General features: G+C 39.7%; 1 protein-coding gene across 18 annotated transcripts in view; it reads right to left on the reverse strand.

Annotated features, from left to right (window-relative positions):
• The window catches only part of TBC1D22A (TBC1 domain family member 22A), a 465,294-nt gene that overhangs the window by 149,760 nt on the left and 292,541 nt on the right, over window positions 1–22,993 (reverse strand). Inside the window, exon 12 of one of the 18 annotated variants that reach the window (XM_064283342.1) lies at window positions 14,516–15,886. The exons of 16 other annotated variants lie outside the window; for them this stretch is intronic. In XM_064283342.1, the coding sequence (XP_064139412.1) occupies window positions 15,549–15,886 (338 nt within the window). In that variant the 3' untranslated portion in view covers window positions 14,516–15,548. Of the gene's footprint in view, window positions 1–14,515; window positions 15,887–16,372; window positions 16,669–22,993 lie in introns of those variants that run through there. One more of the 18 variants, XM_064283352.1, reaches the window with a different exon arrangement.

Genomic DNA, 22,993 nt, shown 5'->3' on the forward strand with positions numbered 1-22,993 from the left:
GTTTTCACTGGTTCATTTTCAGAAGTAGATCGCCTGGCCTTTCTCCCTCGTCCACGTTAGCCTGGAAGCTCCGCTGAACCCTGTTCAGCATCATAGCAACACGCAAGCCTCCAATGACAGAAGGTGGTGGCTGCGCAAGAGGTGCACTGGCCGGGAATTGAACCCCAGTCTTTGACATGGAAGGTGAGAATTCTACTACTGAACCATTCGTGCCTCCTGCCCAGCACAGGGTATGCACCTGATAAACGTTAGCTGCTATTAGTATTTTTATCATCATCACCACTGCTACCAACAGCAGCAACCAAGCACACGGAGTCAGTGACAGGCTGAACTAGAACCCAGGTGTATACTGTATTTGTACGCAAATAACGTGTGCATTATACTTTTTTGCCGACCTCACAACATCTCTGTGCTATTTTCCTAAGAGCTCTGTGACATGCGTTATATGCATAGGGGCACGTTACTTACCTGAGCATGTTATTTGATAAAAAATACAAAAGCCAAATCAAACCCACTTCCTTCAAGTTGATTCTGACTCACAGCGACCCTGCAGAACAAAGTAAAACTGCCCCCATAGGACTTCCAAGGCTGTAAATCTTTACGGACGCAGGCTGCCACATCTTTCTCCCACAGAGTGGCTGGTAGGTTCGAACCACAGACCTTTTGATTAGCAAGCAGCTGAGCAATTTAACCGCTGCGCCACCAGGTCTCCTCTGAAAAAATACAGCAGCCCTAATATATAATTTTCCTAATTACACCAAATTTTTATTTATTTATTTAAAGAACTGAATAACTCATTCCTATTCCCAAAAATGAAACAAATGATTCGGTTAGATTCTCAGTTGGAGGCACCTTAGATCCACCTGACTGGGAACTTCATGGCATCTGCCCACACGGGGAGCCCCCGGCTGGGGGGACCTCAGAGGGACGCCTGCTACCCACAGGCCAACACAATCCCAGTAACTCGAGTCACGATAACAAACGGCCATGTTCAGGCTGGGAAAGCCCACTGAGTGGAAGGCCCACGAGGACAGAACCTTTGCCCGGGACAAAGATGACATGGAGCCCAGGACCGCAGCTCTGGCAGCACGCAGAGAGGACTTCGCTGCAATTACATGCGTGCTTGCCAGCCGTCACGTTCCTGTGTCGAGGAAGAAATGCCGCCATCACTGCCAACGTTCACATCCGCCGTTCCGGGCCCTAATGAGGATGCAGACTGGGGAACAGGGAGCCTTGTTATTTTTCACTGTCGCATGCCGAATATTCTGAGGTCCAGAGCTGCTCCGCTGATTTATTCTCTGGTCCCCAGCTGCTTCCCTTGTAGCAGTAATAAAAATATTTTCACTCAGGTGGTAATAAAGCTGAAGCTAGTTTACTAGCTGTAACTGAATTCTACCTTGAAAGAATAAGTCAACATAAGTCAATTTTAACCTTACAATGTTGTCAAGACAGCTTTCAGAGAAATTTCATTTCCATCACATTTAACCTGAGTTAAGAAACAAGGGAAGGAAAATGAAAGTGTAGATGAAGCTGTTTCCACAGAGAAGCAGACCTGGTCTCTGGTAACGCACCCGGTATTTCTGTTTTCTTAGGGTAAAACTGTAAACACTACCAACAATAACGGCCACCAGCCCCGCTTCGGTCCCTCGGGGTTCAGGCATCGCTGGAGCCCCAGGAGCTCTCCCTGCTAAACAAGGTCCAACCCAGGCCCACCATAAGCCCTGCAGCTAAACGCCACCAACTCTGCACTGGACCATTTATTAATGTGATGATAATAATAATAATACCAAACCCACTGCTGTCGAGTTGATTCTGACTCATGGTGACCCCATATGTTACAGAGTAGAACTGCTCCAGACAGTGAATAAGGAAGGCCAAAGAAGAACAGGTGCCTTTGAATTATGGTTTTGGCATAGAATACTGAATATACCGTGGACTGCCAGAAGAACAAACAAATCTGTCTTGGAAGAAGTGCAGCCAGAATGCTCCTTAGAAGTGAGGATGGCGAGACTGTGTCTCATATACTTTGGACATGTTATCAGGAGGAACTGGTCCCTGGAGAAGGACATCATGCTTCGTAAACTACAGGGTCAGTGAAAAAGAGGGAGACCTCCAATGAGATGGATTGACACAGTGGCTGCAACAATGGGCTCAAGCATAGCAAGGACTGTAAGAACGGTGCAGGACAGGGCAGCTCTGTTGTGCGTAGGGTCACTATCAGTCAGAACCAACTCTAGGGCACCTAACGACAACAACAATTAAAATCCTGATTGGAAGAACATCAACGTAACAAACAATGAGCTATTATTTCACATCCATTAGACTGGCAAAAAAAAAAAGTCAAAGAGCTTGTAATACCTATGCCAGTAGTCCCTGACTTAAGACAGGGTTCTGAAGGGGCATCACCCTCTCAGGAAAATACTGCTAGGTTCAGTTTGCTAACATTTGGTTGGGAATTTCTGCACCTATGTGAACGAGTTTTCCAAACTTCCTCAACCTCTAGTAGATTCCCCAAGAAGGATTCATATGTACAGTGTTCCCTGAATTCCTGCTGGTTCAAAGCTGTTTTTCTATGCCTGTAAAACCAGATGAACAGTTTGACTAGGCAAATATTCTTGACTCAGTTATTTCCCTTAGTTTCATAAAAATGCTCCTATACTGTTTCCTTGCTTTTTATGAATATTCAGTATGTAAGTATGTGTGTATGTATGTATATATGTCTATTTGTATGTTACAGTTTTCTTTCACTTTGTGGCTGGTGTTGGGGGAGAGAATTTTCATCAGCTGAAATGTTTTTATTCTTATTTTCTGTTTTCTTCTCATAGTAGCTTTTTATTCTGAGAATCAAAAAAGCTGATACCATTAATTGGTCTCAAACCACCTGGAGCAAAGGAGAATGAAGAACACCAAAGACACAGGGTAATATATGAGTCCAAGAGAAAGAAAGGGCCACATAAACCAGAGACTACATCAGCCTGCGACCAGAAGAACCAGATGGTGCCTAACTACCACCGATGACTGCCCTGACAGGGAACAAAGCAGAGAATCCCTGATAGAGCAGGGGAGCAATAGGATGCAGACCTCAAATTCTCATAAAAAGACCAGACTTAATGGTCTGACTGATACTAGAAGGACCCCAGAGGTCATGGTCCCCAGATCTTCTGTTAGCCCAAGACTGGAACCATTTCCAAAGCCAACTCTTCAGACAGGGATTGGACTGGACCACAAGACAGAAAATGATACTGGTGAGGAGCGAGCTTCTTGGTTCAAGTGGGCACATGAGACTATGTGGGCAGCTCTTGTCTGGAGGGAAAATGAGAAGGTAGAGGGGGACAGGAGCCGGCTGAATGGATACAGGGAACACAGGGTGGAGAGAAGGAATGTGCTGTCTCATTAGGGGGAGAGCAACTAGGAGTACATAGCAAGGTGTATATAAATTTTTATATGAGAGACTGACTCGATTTGTAAACTTTCACTTAAAGCACAATTTAAAAAAATGATAATAATAAAAAAACAAAAAAAAGAAAGCTGATGCCAGATTGATTTTCTTTCCTTTTCAAGAGACATGGTTCTCTTTGCATGGAGAAAATTCTTAACATTTTTTTTTTCTTTGTTTTAGAGGTCTAATGATTGTACTAGGCTAAGCCTTGGTGTAAGGAACCCTAATGGTCCAATAGTTAAACACTAGACTGCTAACTGAAAGGTTGGCAGTTTGAACGCACCCAGCGGCTCTACGGGAGAAAAGACTTGGTGATCTGCTTCCATAAAGATTACAGCCAAGAAAAGCCTATGGGGATGTTCTACTCTGTCACATGGGGTCGCTATGAGTTGCAATCAACTCAACGGCTGCTAACAACAACAACATGCCTTGGCGTTCACCATTTTGAGTAAATTTTCCCAAGCACTGGGTAGGCACTTTCAGTATGTAAAATAAGGTCTTCATTTATTTCTACAAAGTTTTCTTAGATTATAGCTTTAAATATAAGTTTTAGTCTATTATTCTGTTTTTCTTCTTCTGTGAACCCAATTATATACATACTGGCTTTTTTTTTTCCTACAGACAGTCCCCAGGTTACGAACATCCGACTTATGCACAACTCGTACTTACAAAGCAACGTCCATAAAGGCTTCTCTCTCTCACGGCTCCCCAGGTCTGGGCTGGGAGGAAGTGTGTTGCTGCCTGGTTAATCACAGCTCCAGACACTCACCGGCCAAGCACTCTGCAGCTACTTCCTCCTACTCCGGCTCCTGCTCTTTGCAGCAGCTGCTATGCCTCAGCCACCCCCTCTGCGCTGGGGGAACTTTTCTACTCTCTGTGACACCTTGCTGCCCACCTGCCCCTCCCATGGCCATCCTCCCAACCCATGCCACTGCACCTCAGTAAGTTTACTGCACCGGCCCTCTGCCCCTTCCTCTTCCTCCCAGGTCCCCTCCCTTCCCTGTGCCTTTCCCCAGGGTGGCTGCCGCTGCCAACCAGATCCTTGGTCAGCCGCGCTAAGCCAAGAGCTAGGAATCCCCCGGCCACCCGCACCTCTCTGCTGCAGCTGCCGCCCCCCTGCAGTGTCCGACTGGCTCACGTGACGCGCATCAAAACGTTATCACTTCTGTATTACTATGTTAAAGGTGTTTTAATGTATCTGAAGTGTTTCTTTAATGTTTTTTATGCACAGAAAGGTACACTGTATACTAAGACATCCGACTAGCTGACATTCCACATGAACTGTACCTCACTGTTCCCATTTACCCACAAATCTGACTTAAGGACAGACTTAGGAACAGAACTTGTTCGTAATCCGGGACTGCCTCTATGTCAATTGCTTACTCTCTGCTCATTTCTATTTCTTTTTTGTTCTCTTAGATGTCTTCATACCTTTCTTCAATATCCTTTATTAAATTTTCAGTTAAATCTATTCTCCCTTGGACACTTTGTAAATTCATCTTCATTTCTATTATAATTTGGAGCTTTTCTTCCATTTCTTTCCTGAGCTTGGTTACCTCTCATTACACATTTTTCTAATTTTATTTGTTTCTGAGTTTTTAAATTTCTGGTTTGAAGCTTTTTTCTTTTTTTTTTTTTTTCCATGTCTGCAAATGCTTGTTTAAGGATCTTTCATCCACTTAGGGTTCAGTTACAATTTTCTTCTGCTTCTGGTGGGTTTTGGGAGAAATTCTCATCAGCTAAAATGCTGTAATTCTCATTTTTTGTTTTCATCTTACAGTAGCTTTCTACGATGTCCCCTTGTGCTTTCTGTTATTCTTCATTTTTTCTTAATAACATAATTTCCTCTGAACCAGCCAAGACAGTTACATGAATATAGGGATGAGGGTTTGGACTATAGTCAGAATTCTTAGTTCACGAATGCCATCCTCTGTTACTAAAGTACCATTTAGTCATGATGTTCTTTCGGGGGGAGGGAGTTATTTATGAATTCTCTTGTTTTTTCAGGGCCATTCACCACCAAGCCTCCAAGGGGCACCTCCCCTTCCAAATTGCCCCACTCTTCGCCAGAATCAGTGGCTTCCTGAGATTACTGCCTAGGACTCTGGGTGCATTCAAATCTCTTCTTTCTGATTTCCCGCTAGCCAGTATTTTGATCTAGCAGATCTCAGGCCTATTCTCAGTACTGTCCCATTCCGGCTGGGATTCTGTCTTCCTGATGGTGATTTTATCAGGTTTGGGATCCTTCCTAGGCTCCGTATACCACTCCTCTTTCACACATTCTCTACACTGACTGCCTGACTCTCCGCACTGGTATAAGCTTTAAATGAAGGTCTGCTGGATATGGATGTTCACTTCCCTAGTTACAGGAGATTTGAAGTTCACAGTAATTGCTGTCTCCTAGTTATGCTGTAAGGGGAGGTCATATGTGGTTTTATTTGCTTTACTTCTTGATGTTTACCATTTTTTGGAGGCTGTGTGAAACAATTCAGATCTAGGTGGCCTCTGATTCTTATAGGAACCTGGAACTTCAAATTCATTCTTGAAGGATAATTCTACTGGAGTAGACACTAGGTTATCTGTTATAACCTTCCAGCACAATAAAGAAAACTTCTTATACTTCTGTTGAGAAGTCAGTTCTCAAATAAACAGCCAGGGTTAGAAAATAATCTTCCTTCTCCAGCTGCTTTGAAGACTTTCTCTTTGTCTTTAGTATTCTTAAGTTTTTCTAAAATGTGCCGTTGTTGTCTCTTTGTTAATACTGCTCAGGATTCGTTGGACATTTGAATCATTGAATTCACGTATTTCAGCAGTTTGGAAAATCTCAGTCATTATCTCTCTGTATTCTTGCTCATTCTTCTATGATTCCAATTAAATACACATACGGCTTTCTCACTATATCTTCTGAACGTCTTACCTTCTGTATTGTCCACATTCTTATCTCTTCATGCTTTATTATGGCTATTTTCTTCCAATCTATCCTGGGGTTCCTTAATTTTCTCATTAGATATGTCAAATCTGTTAATTCATTCACTGAATTCTCGATTTTTATTATCATATTTTCCAATTCCAGAAGTTCTATTTGGTAATTTTTCCAATCTCTTATGCAAAATTGGAAACCCTGGTGATGTTGTGGTTAAGTGCTACAGCTGCTAACCAAAGGGTCAGCAGTTCAAATCCACCAGGCGCTCACTGGAAACTCTATAGGGCAGTTCTACTCTGTCCTATAGGGTCGCTAACAGTTGAAATTGACTCGACAGCACTGGGCTTGGTTTTTGGTTTTGGTTATGCAAAATTGTAGAGTTTCCTATTCCCCTGCACACATCTTCAAACTTTGCCTTTATCTCTTCACGCACAATAAAAGTAACGGTTTTATGGTATGTGCCCGATGATGACAAAATCTCATGTATTTCTGTGGATTATCTTTTTCTGTTGTCTGTTATTTCTATTTGTTCTCACCTAGTAAGTCTTGAAGATGTGGGATAATCTTTGACTATGTGCAAGCCACTATATTTGAAAAACATTTGTAAGAATAATCTGAGTTCTGGTACCTTTCTCCAGAAAGATTTCATTTTGCTTCTCCCAAGCATTCTGAGGTACTCCAGTATAGAGTCATTTTGAGATTCAAACAACCCCGGTCCCCCAGGTGACTCAAACCTAGATTCCAAGACCATGAGGACTGTTTCACTTCTAGTTTATCCTGATGTGTCACTCTTCTAAAAGCCCTGGTGGTGCAGTGGTTAAGAGCTCGGCTGATAACCAAAAGGTCAGCAGCTCGAATCCACCAGCCGCTCCTTGGAAACCCCATAGGGCAGTTCTACTCTGTCCTATAGGGCCGCTATGAGTTGGAATCGAGCTGACAGCAACGGGTTTGGTGTCTTGGTTTGATCACTCTTCTGGGTCTCGGAAACTGTATAGGCACTTCTCAGCCTCCCTATCTTACGTATCAAAACTGCAGCTCCCTTTGGGGTTATTTATTCCGAATGTGCAAATGCCCTCGGAACACCCGTGGTTTTTAGCGCTGGGCTTATCTCTCTAGGTTCTGGCCTTCTCCTTGATTCTTACCCAGGTAGTCCTTGTTGTCTTGTTAGCTCATCAACGCTTTTAAGAAAGTTGTTTTCTTCTTTTGGCCGTTTGTTGCCTTTCTTAAAAAATTTTATCCAGCTATTCTAGCTGTTTGGTGGGAAACATGGATGGAATTACATAGTGCACCACGACTGGAAGTTCGTCTTTAATTCCAAATTAAGTGCCTCAATCTCTCAGTGTCTAAGATATCCCAAAAGATTGCAATGGGTTCCCCTGGGGTATGTCACCAGCTGGCTTACCTCTGTCAAGATGGATCATTGCTTCTCATTCACAATATAGTCTCAAGGCACTGCCACCCTCCTTCCGACATGGATTTCACTATGGCTACAGCCCTTTTTCTTCACTCAGGCACATTCGTGTCTACGCAACAGATTGTCACTAAAGGTTTTGAGGCCAAAGAGAAGGGTTCAGCATTACTCAAAGCAGGAAACTACTTAAAAGTGCTTTTAAGAAATTCATTGGCCACTCCTCACCACAAGAAGATGGGTTAGTGACTCTGTTCCTTTTCCCTAAATTTTATTTATTTTGTTATTGTTAAAGTGAACAGCAAAACATACATCAATTCAACAGTTTCTGTAGATACAATTTAGTGACACTGATAACATTCTTCGAGTAGTACAAACATCCTCACCCTCCTTTTCTGAGTTGTTCTTCCATCATTAACATAAACTCACAGCCCCCTAAGGTTCCGATCTAATCTTTCGAGTTCCTGTGTCAATTTGATACCATATAGATAGTCCTTAAAAGAGCACAATGCTCAAGGCAGAATTTTCTTTTACCAGTTAAGCTAAACTACAATTCAGTTTTAAAACAGCTTCAGGGACTATTTTTCCCTTAAGGTTTAAAGATTATCACAGGGTAATAGTTTCAGGGGATCCTCCGCCTGTCATGGCTCCAGAATGTCTAGAGTTTATGAGAATTTGATGTTCCGTTTTCCGTTTTCCTATTTCAATCAGGATTCTTCCAAGAAATCTTCGAACAAAATATTCAGTAATGATTGGGGAGAGGCAGAGCTAAGATGGCGGAATAGAAAGACAGTCCCGGCGAGCCCTCTTTACAACAAATACCCAAAAAAACAAGTGAAATGAGTATATTTGTCATAAGCTGGTAGCCCTGAGATTCAAAGGAAAGCTTAGAAAATGAACTGAGGAGCAAGGGGAGGAAGAGACCATTCAGACACAGAGAGGTGTTACTGCACCTGAATCACAGGGAGCCCTCAGGCACCATTCCCGGACCGGGGGCAGCGGGCTGGTACTAGCGTTCAGCCGGAGTTTCCTCAGGGAGAAGCAGCCAGCCACACAGCCTACTCACACCTCTGGAACCAGAGAAGAACGGCGCTATCGGCAAAAGCTAAATACTTGTATATATTTAACTGCATCCCCCTGCCCCCAAGCTGGCTTCAGCAGCTGAATTCCCTGGGCCTGAGATAGGCACTCTTGAGCACCTAGAGCCATCCTTCCAGCCGTGGGGAAGGAAAAAATTTGCAACTGGGGGAAAAGATAATTTGCTAGCTCCAGTAACCGGAGGAGCTCAGGACAGATGAGGCTCCTGTCCAGGCATAAACGGTCCACGGATTTTGAGCACTGTTCCCCTCTGCATGGACCTGTGTGAGCCTATTTCGGGAGAATAGGCCCTTGTTGGCAGACTCCAACCGTTTGAGCTGTGTGGTGGAAAGGTGGGTGTTCGATGTTTGACATTGCCTTGCCTATTAAACAAGGTCCTCACCTACCCACATCAGGGACCTAAAGACTGGTAGCTCCACTCAGGTCACCCAGGCACCCACGACAAGGGTCCAAGGATAACTGGTACCTCCCAGTCCTTACAACCAAAAACTTTGGGTGCCCACGGTACATCTGCAGAAGCCAACCACCTGCATGCTCTAGGGAACAGGGACGTGCTTTCCTCAGAGACACTCAGGGTTCGATTCTCAGCCCCCTGCCTTCTTCAGAGCGTGACCACCAGCAGCAATCAGATACCAGTACGTACACGAATCACCCCGACCCTCTAAGACTATACGACAGAGCCTGTACCACACACTTGATGATCAGCTACCTGGAAACCTGAGCTGAATTCATACAAAAAAAGTGAATGGACTCCTAGACTGACATACCTGAAAACAGATCTACCCATCTGGGGACAGGACATCAGAGCACCAAAGGCAAAAATAATCAAGCTAGCTCATTCAAGCAACCCATTTGGGCATATCAATACAAAACAAAGCAAGATGCTATGACATAGTAAGCAAGCATAAACTAATACAATAACTTATAGATGGCTCAGGGACAACACTCAATATCAAGTCACATAAAGAAACAGACCATGGTCACCTCAACAAGCTGTTAAAACAAAGAATCCAGGAATCTTCTAGACGAAAGTGCATTCCTGGAATTACCAGATGCAGAATATAAAAGTTGAATATACAGAACCCTTCAAGACATCAAGAAGGAAATGAGGTAATACACAGACCAAGCCAAGGAACACACAGATAAAGCAATTGAAGAAATTAGAAAGATTATTCAGGAACATAACGAAAAGTTTAATAAGCTGGAAAAATCCGTGGACAGCAATCAGAAATTCAGAAAATTAACAATAAAATTACAGAAGTAGACAACTCAATAGAAAGTCAGAGGAGCAGAATTCAGCACGTAGAAGCTAGAATTTCTGAACTCGAAGATAAATCACTTGGCACTAATATATTTGAAGAAAAATCAGATAAAAGACTTAAAAAAAATGAGGAAACCTTAAGAATCATGTGGGACTCTATCAAAAGAAATAACCTACGAATGATTGGAGTATGAGAAGAGGGAGGGATAACAGAAAATATAAAGAGAATTGTTGAAGATTTCCTGGCAGAAAACTTCCCTGATATCATGAAACATGAGAAGATATCTATCCAAGATGCTCATCGAACTCCACATAAGGCAGATCTTAAAAGAAAGTCACCAAGACACACTATAATCAAATTTACTCTAACCAAAGATAGACAGAATTGTAAGAGCAGCAAGAGATGAATGAAAAGTCACCTACAAAGGAGAGCCAATAAGAATAAGCTCGGACTACTTGGCAGAAACCATGCACGCAAGAAGGCAATGGAATGACATATTTAAAAAACTGAAGGAAAAAAAAATTGCCTGCCAAGAATCATATATCCAGCAAAACTATCTCTTAAATATGAAGGTGAAATTCAGACATTTCCAGACAAACACAAGTTTAGGGAATTTGTAAAAACCAAACCAAAACTACAACAAATACTAAAAGGAGTTCCTTGGTTAGAAAATCAATATCAGGTATCAACCCAAGACTAGAACACTGGGCAGAGCAACCAGAAGTCAACCCAGACAGGGAAATCCAAAAAAAACAAAGCCAGATTATAAAAACAATAATAATAAAAAAGCTCAAAACACGGTAAAAGTGATGTTATTATATAAAAGAGGACAACATTAAAATAATAAAGAGAGACTAAGAGATGTAATCATATACCTTCCATATGGAGAGGAAGACGTGGCGATACAAAGAAATAAAAGTTAGCTTTCAGTTTAGAAAAATAGGGGTAAATAATAAGGTAAACACAAAGGAGAAAAGCTATCCTATTCATTAAAATAAAACACAAGGAAAAAAATAAACACTCAGCAGAAACAAAATCAACAACATCAAACATGAGGAAAGGACAATATATAAAGAAAATCTACTCAGCACATAAAATCAAGTGAGAAAAAGAAACTGTCAACAACACACACAAAAAGACACCAAAATGACAGCACTAAATTCATACCCATCTATAATTACGCTGAATGTAAATTGACTAAATGCACCAATAAAGAGACAGAGAGTAGCAGAATGGATTAAAAAACAAGATCCATCTATATGCTGACTACAAGAGACACAACTTAGACTTAGAGACACAAACAAACTAAAACTCAAAGGATGGAAAAAAATATTTCAGGCAAACAACAAGCAAAAATGAGCAGGAGTGGTAATATTAATTTCTGACAAAATAGACTTTAAAGTTAAATCCATCAGAAAGGATAACGAAGGACACTATATAATGATTAAAGGGACAATACACCAAGAAGATATAACCATATTAAATATTTATGCACCCAATGACAAGACTGCAAGATACATAAAACAAACTCTATCAGCATTGTTAAGTGAGATAGACAGCTCCACAATAATAATAGGAGACTTCAATTCACCACTTTCAGTGAAGGACAGGACATCCAGAAAAAAGCTCAATAAAGACACAGAAGATCTAAATGTCACAATCAACCAACTTGACCTCATAGACATATACGGAACACTTTACCCAACACCAACCAAGTATACTTTCTTTTCTAGTGCACACGGAATATTCTCTAGAATAGACCACATATTAGGTCATAAAGCAAGCTTTAGCAGAATCCAAAACACTGAAATATTACAAAGCATCTTCTCTGACCATAAGGCCATAAAAGTGGAAATCAATAACAGGAAAAGCAGGGAAAAGAAATCAAACACTTGGAAACTGAACAATACCCTGCTCAAAAAAGACTCGATTATAGAAGACATTAAGGATGGAGTAAAGAAGTTCATAGAATCCAATGAGAATGAAAACACTTCCTATCAGAACCTTTGGGACACAGCAAAAGCGGTGCTCAGAGGCCAATTTATATCAATAAATGCACACATCCAAAAAGAAGAAAGGGCCAAAATCAAAGAATTATCCCTACAACTTCAACAAATAGAAAGAGAGCAACAAAAGAAACCCACAGGCACCAGAAGAAAACAAATAATAAAAATCAGAGCAGAACTAAATGAAATAGAAAACAATTAAAAGAATTAACAATACCAAAAGCTGGTTCTTTGAAAAAAATCAACAAAATTGATAAACCACTGGCCAAACTGACAAAACAAAAACAGGAGAGGAAGCAAGTAACCTGAATAAGAAATGAGAGGGGCAATATTACAACAGACCCAACCAAAATTAAAAGAATCATATTAGATTACTATTAAAAATTGTACTCTAACACATTTGAAAACCTATAAGAAATGGATGAATACCTAGAAACATACTACCTACCTAAACTAACACAAACAGAGGTAGAACAACTAAATAGACCCATGACAAAAGAACAGATTGAAAAGGTAACCAAAAAACACCCAACAAAAAAAAAGCCCTGGGCCAGCCGGCTTCATTGCAGAGCTCTACCAAACTTTCAGAGAAGAGTTAGCACCACTACTACTAAAGGCATTTCTGAACATGGAAAAGGACAGAATGCTACCAAACTCATTCTATAAAGCCACCATATCCCAGATACCAAAACTAGGTAAAGACACCACAAGAAAAGAAAATTATAAACCTATATCCCTCATGAAAGTAGATGTAAAAATCTTCAACAAAATTCTAGCCAACAGAATTTGACAACATAACAAAAAAATAATTTCACCCTGACCAAGTGGGATTCATACCAGGTACGCAGGGATGGTTCAACATTAGAAAAACAATTAATGTATTCCATCACATAAATAAAAGACAAGAATCACATGATTTTATCAATTGGTACAGAAAAGGCATTTGACAAAGTTCAACATCCATTCATGATAAAAACTCTCAGCAAAATAGGAATAGAAGGAAAATTCCTAAACATAATAAAGGGCATTTATACAAAGCCAACAGCCAACATCATCCTAAATGGAGAGAGCCTGAAAGCATTCCCACAGAGATCGAGAACCAGATAAGGATGCCCTTTATCACTGGGGATGGATTTAACATTGTGTTGGAGGTCCTAGCCAGAGCAATTAGGCTAGATATAGAAATAAGGGACATCCAGATTGGCAAGGAAGAAGTGAAATTATCTCTATTTGCAGATGACATGACCTCATACACAGAAAACCCTAAGGAATCCTCAAGAAAACTACTGAAACTATAGAAGAGTTCAGCAGAGTATCGGGATACAAGATAAACACACAAAAATCAGTTCGATTTCTCTACACCAACAAAAAGAACATCGAAGAGGAAATCACCAAATCAATGCCATTCATAGTAGCCCCCAAGAAGATAAAATACTTAGGAATAAATCTTACCAGAGATGTAAAAGACTTATACAAAGAAAACTGCAGTACACTTCTGCAAGAAACCAAAAGAGACTTACATAAGTGGAAGAACATACCTTGCTCGTGGATAGGAAGACTTAACATTATAAAGATGTCTATTCTACCAAAAGCGATCTATACATTTAACGCAATTCTGATCCAAATCCCAATGACATTCTTTAATGAGATGGAGAAACAAATCACCAACTTCATACGGGAGGGAAAGAGGCTCCGGACAAGTAAGGCATTACTGAAAAAGAACAAAGTGGGAGGCCTTACTTTACCTGATTTTAGAAACTATTATACTGCCACAGCAGTCAAAACAGCCTGGTATTGGTGCAACAACAGATACATAGACCAATGGAACAGAATTGAGAATCTAGACATAAATCCGTCTACATATGAGCTGTTGATATTTGACAAAGGCCCCAAAACAGTTAAATGGGGAAAACGCAGTCTTTTTAACAAATGGTGCTGACATACCTGGATATTCATATGCAAAAAAAATGAAACAAGTCCCATACCTCACTCCATGCACAAAAATGAGCTCAAAATGGATCAAAGACCTAAATACAAAATCTAAAATGATAAAGATCATGAAAGAAAAAATAGGGACAACATTAGGAGCCCTAATACGTGGCATAAACAGTATACAAAACATTATGAAGAATGCAGAAGAAAAACTAGATAACTGGGAGCTCCTAAAAATCAAACACCTATGCTCATCTAAAGACTTCACCAAAAGAGTAAAAAGACTACCTACAGACTGGGAAAAAGTTTTTAGCTATGACATTTCTGATCAGCGCCTGATCTCTAAAATCTACATGATACTGCAAAAACTCAACCACAAAAAGACAAATAACCCAATTAAAAAATGAGCAAAAGATATGAATAGACACTTCACTAAAGAAGACATTCAGGTAGCTAACAGTTACATGAGGAAATGCTCTCGATCATTAGCCATTAGAGAAATGCAAATCAAAACTACAATGAGATTTCATCTCACTCCAACAAGGCTGGCATTAATCCAAAAAACACAAAAGAATAAATGTTGGAGAGGCTGTGGAGAGATTGGAACACTTCTACACTGCTGGTGGGAATGTCAAATGGTACAACCACTTTGGAAATCGATTTGGCGCTTCCTTAGAAAGCTAGAAATAGAACTACCATATGACCCAGCAATCCCACTCCTCGGAATATATCCTAGAGAAATAAGAGTCTTTTCACGAACAGATATATGCACTCCCATGTTTACTGCAGCACTGTTTACAATAGCAAAAAGATGGAAGCAACCAAGGTGCTCACCAACGGATGAGAGAATAAATAAATTACGATATATTCACACAATGGAATACTATGCATCAATAAAGAACAGTGAGGAATCTGTGAAACATTTCACAACATAGAGGAACCTGGAAGGCATTATGCTGAGTGAAATCAGTCAGTTGCAAAAGGACAAATATTGTATAAGACCACTATTATAAGAACTTGAAAAATAGTTTAAACTGAGAAGAAACACTCTTTTGTGGTTATGAGAGGGGGGAGGGAGGATGGGAGAGGGATATTCACTAATTAGGTAGTAGATAAGAACTACTTTAGGTGAAGGGAAAGACAACACACAATACAAGGGAGGTCAGTACAACGGGACTAAGCCAAAAGCAAAGAAGTGTCCTGAATAAACTGAATGCTTTGAAGGACAGCATAGTAGGGCCAGGGGTTTGGGGATCATGTTTTCAGGGGACATCTAAGTCAATTGGCATAATAAAATCTATTAAGAAAAGATTCTGCATCCCACTTTGAAGAGTAGTATCTCGGTCTTAAATGCTAGTAAGCGGCCATCCAAGATGCATCAATGAGTCTCAACCCACCTGGATCAAAGGAGAATGAAGAACACCAAGGACACAATGTAATTACAAGCCCAAGAGACAGAAAGGGCCACATGAACCAGAGACTACATCATCTTGAGACCAGAAGAACTAGATGGTGCCCGGCTACAACCGTGTCTGACACCCCTGACAGGGAACACAACAGAGAACCCCTGAGAGAGCAGGAGAGCAGTGGTATGTAGACCCCAAATTCTCATAAGACCAGACTTAATGGACTGACCAAGACTGGAAGGACCCCGGTGGTCACGGCCCCCAGACCTTCTGTTGGCCCAGGACAGGAACCATTCCCAAAGCCATCTCTTCAGACATGGATTGGACTGGACAATGGGTTGGAGAGGGACGCTGGTGAGGAGTGAGCTTCTTGGGTCAGGCAGACAGTTGAGACTATGTTGGCATCTCCTGCCTGGAGGGGAGATGAGAGGGCGGAGGGGTTAGAAGCCGCTGAAATGGACACGAAAAGAGAGTGGAGGGAGGGAGCAGGCTGTCTCATTAGCGGGAGAGTAACTGGGATTATGTAGCAAGGTGTATATGGGTTTTTGTGTGAGAGACTGCTTGATTTGTAAACTTTCACTTAAAGCACAATAAAAATTACTTAAAAAAATCACTGGACAGACAAATGAAAAACTAATAAAAATGACAAGTTATAGCAGAAGAGAGGGATGGAGAGGAGAGAAGGGTGGAGTTAGGCTTCCTCGAATATACCTTGTTCTATAGTTTGACTCTGAATCATAAAAATGCTTTACATATTCAAAAAAGTAGAATTAAATAAATAAATAAAGCAATCCATAAAAATTAGAGACAAACAAAAAAAATGAATTGTGTCGTTAATCACATAATCATACGAACAAAGATTTCCATCAAATGAGTTTAGAATGCTCTACTTTTTTGTATATTCTTAGTGGAATAATATAAAAGACAAAATTTCTTTATATGTTTTCATATGCCTTAGTATTTCATAACTTCTTTAAAACTTAAAAAAAAAATGTTCAGTAACGACAGCCAGGTGCCATTCGGTTCTTCACGGAAAGGAGGCAGTTGTACGTGGAGGCAGTGAGCCACACAGTCCACTTCCTCCTCCTATTCCTAACTCTCCTTCCTCTGTTGCTCTAGGTGAACAGAGGCCAACAACATTGTTCCCTGGATGGCCGCTTGCAAGCTTTTAAGACCCAGGCACTACACATCGACCTAGGAGGTAAAACAGAAGCACTAAGCACATTATTAGGCCAGTTAACTGGGATGTTCCGTGAAACCATCACCCTAAACCTCCAAACCAATGAACCAAATCCCATGAGGTGTTTGGTTGTACAAAAGCAGCCTCAGCAGCTACTCTATTTTTTTGTTCTTGTAAATGTATCACACAAATTTTACCAATTCAACTTTTTACAGGTGTACATCTTATTGTTGGCCACCTTACCCTTAATCAATGAGACTTCCTGTCCCCATTCACCCCTCTTTTCCCCCTCCCTCACACCCTCGATAACCACTAATGAACTTTGGTCTCTATACATTTGTGTTTTCTTGTCTTTTTATGTAAGCGAGGTCACACTATACGTCTCCTTTTGTGATTGGCTTATTTTGCTCAGCACAACGTCTTCCAGCTCCATCCATGCCATAGTATGTATCGAGACTTCATTTCTCCTGCTGGCTGAGTAGTATTCCACTGTACGTATGTATCACATTTTGTTTATCCATTCATCTGCTGATGGGCATTTAGGCCGTTCCCACCTTCTGGCTATTGTGAATACTGCTTCAGTGAACACTGATATACAACTCTGTTTTTAAGTCTCGGCTTTCAAGTCTGTTGGGTATATATCTAAGAGTGGAATTCCATCGTCATATGATACTTCTATTGGGTCGAAATCATCTCAACAGCAATGGGTATGGTAGTTCTATTTTTAGTTTTTTGAGGAACCGCCACACAGTTTTCCACAATTGTACCACTTTGCATTTCCACCAGCAATGGACAAGGGTTCCAATTTCCCCACATTCTCACCAATATTTATTATTTTCTGGTTTTCTGTATCTTAGCTGTCCTGCTGTTGTTATTGTTAGGTGCTGTCAAGTCAGTTCTGACTTACAGGGACCCTAAAGGACACAGTAGAACTGCCCCAGGGGATTTCCAAGGAGCAACTAGTGGATTTGAACTGCTGACCTTTTGGTTAGCAGCTGAGCTCTTAACCACTATGCCAACAGGGCTCCTTAGCTATTCTAGTGGGAGTGAAATGGTATCTCACTGTGGTTTCAATTTGCATCTGAACATCCTTTCATATGTTTGATGGCCATTTGAATGAATATTTGGAGAACTGTCTACTCAAATCCTTTCCCATTTGTCTTTTTGTAAAGTTGGAAGTTTTATATATATTTTGGTCGTTAGGCTCTTGTTGGACAAATGGTTTTTTAAGTTATTCTCCCGGTCGGTAGCTTGTGTTTCGCTTTTTTGGTAAAGTCTTTTGATGAAAAGAAGTTTTTTAATTTTAATGAGGTGCCATTTATTTATTTTGTCTTTTGCTGTTTGTGCTTTCGTTATTATATCAGATAATCCATTGTTGAAGGCTGGGCCTGACAGCATTGTCCTTGCTTGTTTTTCTAGGAATTTTATGGTTTTAGTTTGCACATTTAGGTCTTTAATCCATTTTAAATTTGTTTTTGTGTATAGTGTGTGGCATGCATCCTTTTATTTTTCTGCATGTGGAAATCCAATTTTCCCAGCATCATTTATTGAAGAGACTCTTCTTTTCCCCTCGAATGGCCTTAGCACCCTTGTCAAAAATCAGCTGACCGTAGATGTGTGGGTTTATTTCTGGACTCTCAGTTCTATTCCATTGGTCTGTGTGTCTACTGTCATACCAGTACCAGTTCGTTTTGATTACTGTAGCTGTATAGTATGATTTAAAATCAGGAAGTGTGAGTTCTCCTGCTTTGTTCTTCTCTTACAACATTGTTTTAGCTATTTGGGGCCTCCTGCCATTCTATGTAAAGTTGAGGATTGGTTTTTCTATTTCTGTAAAGAAGGCTGTTGGAATTTTGACTGGGACTGAGTTGAATCTATAAATCACTTTGAGTAGTATTGACACCTTAACAATATTAAGTCTTCCAATCAATGAACATGGAACATCTTTCCATTTATTTAAGTCTTCCTTAATCTCTTTCAGCAGTCTTTTATAGTTTTCATTGCATAAGTCTTTCACATCCCTGGTTAGATTTGTTCTTAGGTATTTTATTCTCTTAGATGTCATTGTAAATGGAATTGTTTCCCAAATTTCCCTTTCAGATTTCTCATTGCTGGTGTGTAGAGATTTTTGTTTGTCAACCTTATAATACTCTTTGCTAAATTCTTCTATTAGCTCTAGAAGATTCCACCCCCCCCCATGAGTTCTTTGGGATTTTCTATACAGAGAATCATATCATCCGCAAATGGAAAGAATTTTACTTCTTCTTTTCTAATATGGATATCTTTTATTTCTTTTTCTTGTCTTATTGCTCTGGCTAGGACTGCTAAAACAATATTGAATAGAAGTGGTGAGAGTCAGAACCCTTGTCTTGTTCCTGATTTCAAGGGGAAAGCTCTCAGTTTTTCTCCATTAAGTATAATGTTGGCTGTTGGCTTTTCATATACGCCCTGAATCATATTGAGGAATTCCCTTTTATTTCAATCTTCTTCAGGGGTTTCACCAAGAAAGGGTGTTGGATTTTATAAAACTCTTTTTCTGCATCTACAGAGATGAGCATGATTTTTTTTTTCCTTTTGTTCTATTGATATGATGTATTACATTGATTGATTTTCTAATGTTGAACTATCCCTGCATTCCTGGTATAAATATCACTTGGTCATGGTATATGACTCTTCTAATGCACTGTTGGATTCTGTCCACTAGTATTTTGCTGATGATTTCTGCATCTATATTCATAAGAGATATTGGCCTGTAGTTTTTTTTGTGGTGTCTCTGTCTGGTTTGGGTCTCAGGGTTATGTTTGCTTCACAGAATGAATTACACATGAATGAATTACACAGAATAAATTCACAGAATGCCTTCTCTCTCTCTTTTTTTTTGGGGGGGGGAAGACTTTAAACAGTACTGGTGTCAATTCTTCTCTAAATGTTTGGTAGAATTCCCCAGTGATGACATCTGGTCCAGAACTTTATTTGTTGAGAGAGTTTTGATTACTGATTCGATCTCTTTGCTTGTTACAGGTCTGTTGAGACTTTCTATTTTCTCTTGAGTTAGTTTTGGTAGATCGTGTGCATCTAAGAATTTGTCCATTTTATCTAGGTTATCCAATTTGTTGCCATACAGTTATTCATGATATTCTGTCATAAATCTCTTTATTTCTGTAAGGTCAGTTGTAACATCCCTTGTTTCATTTTTATTTTGGTTATTTGCATCTTTTTTTTTTTTCTTTTCTTTTTTGGTCTAGCTAAACCTTTGTTAATTTATTGATCTTTCCAAAGAACCAACTTCCAGTTTTACTGATGCTCTCTATTGTTTTTCTGTTTTTTATTTTATTTATGCTCTGATCTTTGTTATTTCATTTCTCCTAGTAGATTTAGGTTTAGTGTGCTCTTCTCTTTCTAGCTCCTGGAGTTGTCGAGTTAAGCTGTTAATCCCATATCTTTCTTCTTATAGGGTTGTTATGAGTTGAAATTAACTCAATGGCAACTGGTTTGGTTTTTTTTTTTTTTTGCTATATATTTCCCTCTGAGTACTGCTTCTGCTGCATCTCATACGTTTTGGTATGTTGTGTTTTCATTTGACTCTAAGAAATTTGTGATTTCTCCCTTGACCCACTGGTAGTTAAAAGTGTTTAATTTCCAAATTTTTGTGTATTTTCCAAGTTTTTTCTTTCCTTTTTTTGGTGGGGGAGGCGGGAGTGTTATTTCTTTCAGCTTCACTCTGTTCTGGTCAGAGAAAACACTGTGCATGATTTCAGTCTTTTTAAATTTATCAAGACTTGCTTTGTGATCTAAAATGTGGTCCATCCTTGAGAAGAACAATCCATGTCCACTGGAATAGAAAGTATATGTGTTGTTTTTGGTTGGAGTGTTCTATGTATGTCTGTTAAACCTGGTTGGTTTACAGTGTCATTCAGGCCCTGTTTCCTTGTTGATATTCTTTCTAGATGTTCTGTTCAACATTGAAAGTGGTGTGTTGAAGTCTCTGACTATTTTTGTTGTACTATCTATTTCTCCCTTAAATTCTATCGGTATTTCCTTTATACATTTAGGTGCCCCAATGTTGGGTGAATATATATTTATGATTGCTAAATCTTAATTGACACTTTCATCACTATATAATGTCGATCTTTATCTCTTCTGACCATTTTGTCTTAAAGTCTACTTTGTCTGATATTAACACTGCCACCCCAGCTCTCTTTTATTATTTGCATGGACTATTTTTTCCATCCTTTGACTTTCAACCTATTTGTGCCCTCGGTTTTAAGGTGTGTCTCTTGTAAACAGCATATAGCCAGGTCTTTTTTTTTAAATCCATTCTTCCACTCTCTGCCTTTTGATTGTAACATTTAGTCCGTTTACATTCATTGTAATTACTGATAAGAAATTACTTACTTCTGCCATTTTTTTATTTGTTCTTTGTGTGTCTTAAGCCTTCTATGTCTTTGTCCTTTATTACTGCTTGCTTTTGTGTTTTGTTGGTTTATTGTCGTAAGCCATTTTGGTTCCCTTCTCCTTTCCTTTTGTGTATTTCTTTTGTATATATTTTCTCAGTGGTTACCATGAAAATTACATTAACGGGCTCACATTTATAATATTCTAGGTAAGTTGGTACCAACTTCAGTAAAACAAGAAATTCTATATATATACCATTCCTCCCCCATTTTGTTGTTGTTACCACAAATTATGTCTTTATATTTCATGTATCCTGTAACATAATTTTATCCTTGATTTTTACATATTTGTCATTAAAAAAACATGAAGGACAAAACATAATTATGAAGCATGAATACCTCATTACTAGCACTTATACTTGCCTATGTATTTCCCTTTATTAGGGATCTTTCTTTTTATGTATAACTTTGCATTACTTTCTAGCATCTTTTCCCTTCCATCTACAAAACTCCAGTTAGTACTTTTTGTAGGTCTGGTCTGGTGGATATGAATTGTCTCAGCTTCTGTTTATCACATCTAGGATGACCAAATATTCCCAGAATGTTTTCATTTCACCTTCATTCTTGAAGGATAGTTTTGCTGGGTAGTATTCTTGGTTGACATTTTTTTTTTTCCAGCACTTTAAATATACCAATCCATTGCTTTCTGGCCTCCAATGTTTCTGAGGAACAATTGGCACTTAATCTTATTGGGGATCCTTGGTATGCAACTGTTGCCTTCTCTCTCACTGTTTTCAGGATTCTTTATGTTTAATTTTTGAGAGCCTAACTAAAATGTGTCTTACTGTAGATCTCTTTGGGTTTATCCTGCCTGGGGTTCTTTGAACTTCTTGGATTTGTAGATTCATGTCCTTCATTAGACTGTGGAAATATTCTGGCATTATTTCTTCAAATATTCTTCTCTCCTTTTCTCTCATCTCCTTCCAGAATTCCCATGATACATATATTAAGTCTCTTGTTGTTGTTCCATAATTCCATTAAACTGTGCTTAACTTTCTTGAGCCTCCACTCTTGTTGCTCTTTAGCATCTGTAATTTTAACTGTCTTTATCTTCTATTCACTGATTCTTTCTTTTGCCTGATTAAATCTGCTGGTAAGTCCTTCTATTGTAGTTCTCATCTCAGTTATTGTCCCTTTCAGTTGCAGTATCTCTTTTTCTAGATCTTCGCTTTGTTCATGCATTGTTTTCCTTATATCTTTTAGCTCTTTGTATAAATTTTCCTTTAGTTTATTAAGTAAGTTTAATGTTGTATTACATTCTTCCATTCTTTTCAGTATTTGGTTGTCCCTAGATGAAGTCGGAATCGACTCAAGGGCACTGGCTGGGAGATGTGCTTTCACTCCCTTTGTCATTCATCTGGATGGGCCACTGTTTCTCCATTCTTTGTGTGTCTTGTGATTTTTTTTTGTTGGGGCGTTGGAATTTTTTAGGGTGTTAACTTCCTCAGTTCTCCCCGGTATTTAGTGATTTTGCCTGCACTATTTTCTGCAAAAAGAAAACTCTTAAGTGGGCAGTATCTTCGGCCTTTGCTTATTACAATTTCCTCTCCCTCTCTGTGATAGCTCCTTTTCCCTTCCTGGTTTAATTAGGATTCAAAAGTTTTAGCTCTCAGTTTTCAACTTTCCGTCTCTCCCAAACACACCAGAAAACACGCTGTGATCAGTCTATCAACTGGCACAACCACCTAAGTGAGATATTGTGTACTAATCAATCTGTTCACCAGGGCATGCCATCCTCTCTCTGGTTATTACCCCATTCCCTCCTCTGCTTCTTTGACCATGTTTTCAGTTACAGAACTCACACCCAGCAAGCCCCCTTCATGGCTCGATGTTGCCCTCCAGTTCTGCCCGAGGCTTCCTTTCCTGCTCTGTTGGGGCTGCTTCT

The sequence above is a fragment of the Loxodonta africana genome, chromosome 4 (genome assembly GCF_030014295.1).
Source record: "Loxodonta africana isolate mLoxAfr1 chromosome 4, mLoxAfr1.hap2, whole genome shotgun sequence".
In the NCBI taxonomy this organism is placed as follows: Eukaryota; Metazoa; Chordata; class Mammalia; order Proboscidea; family Elephantidae; genus Loxodonta; species Loxodonta africana.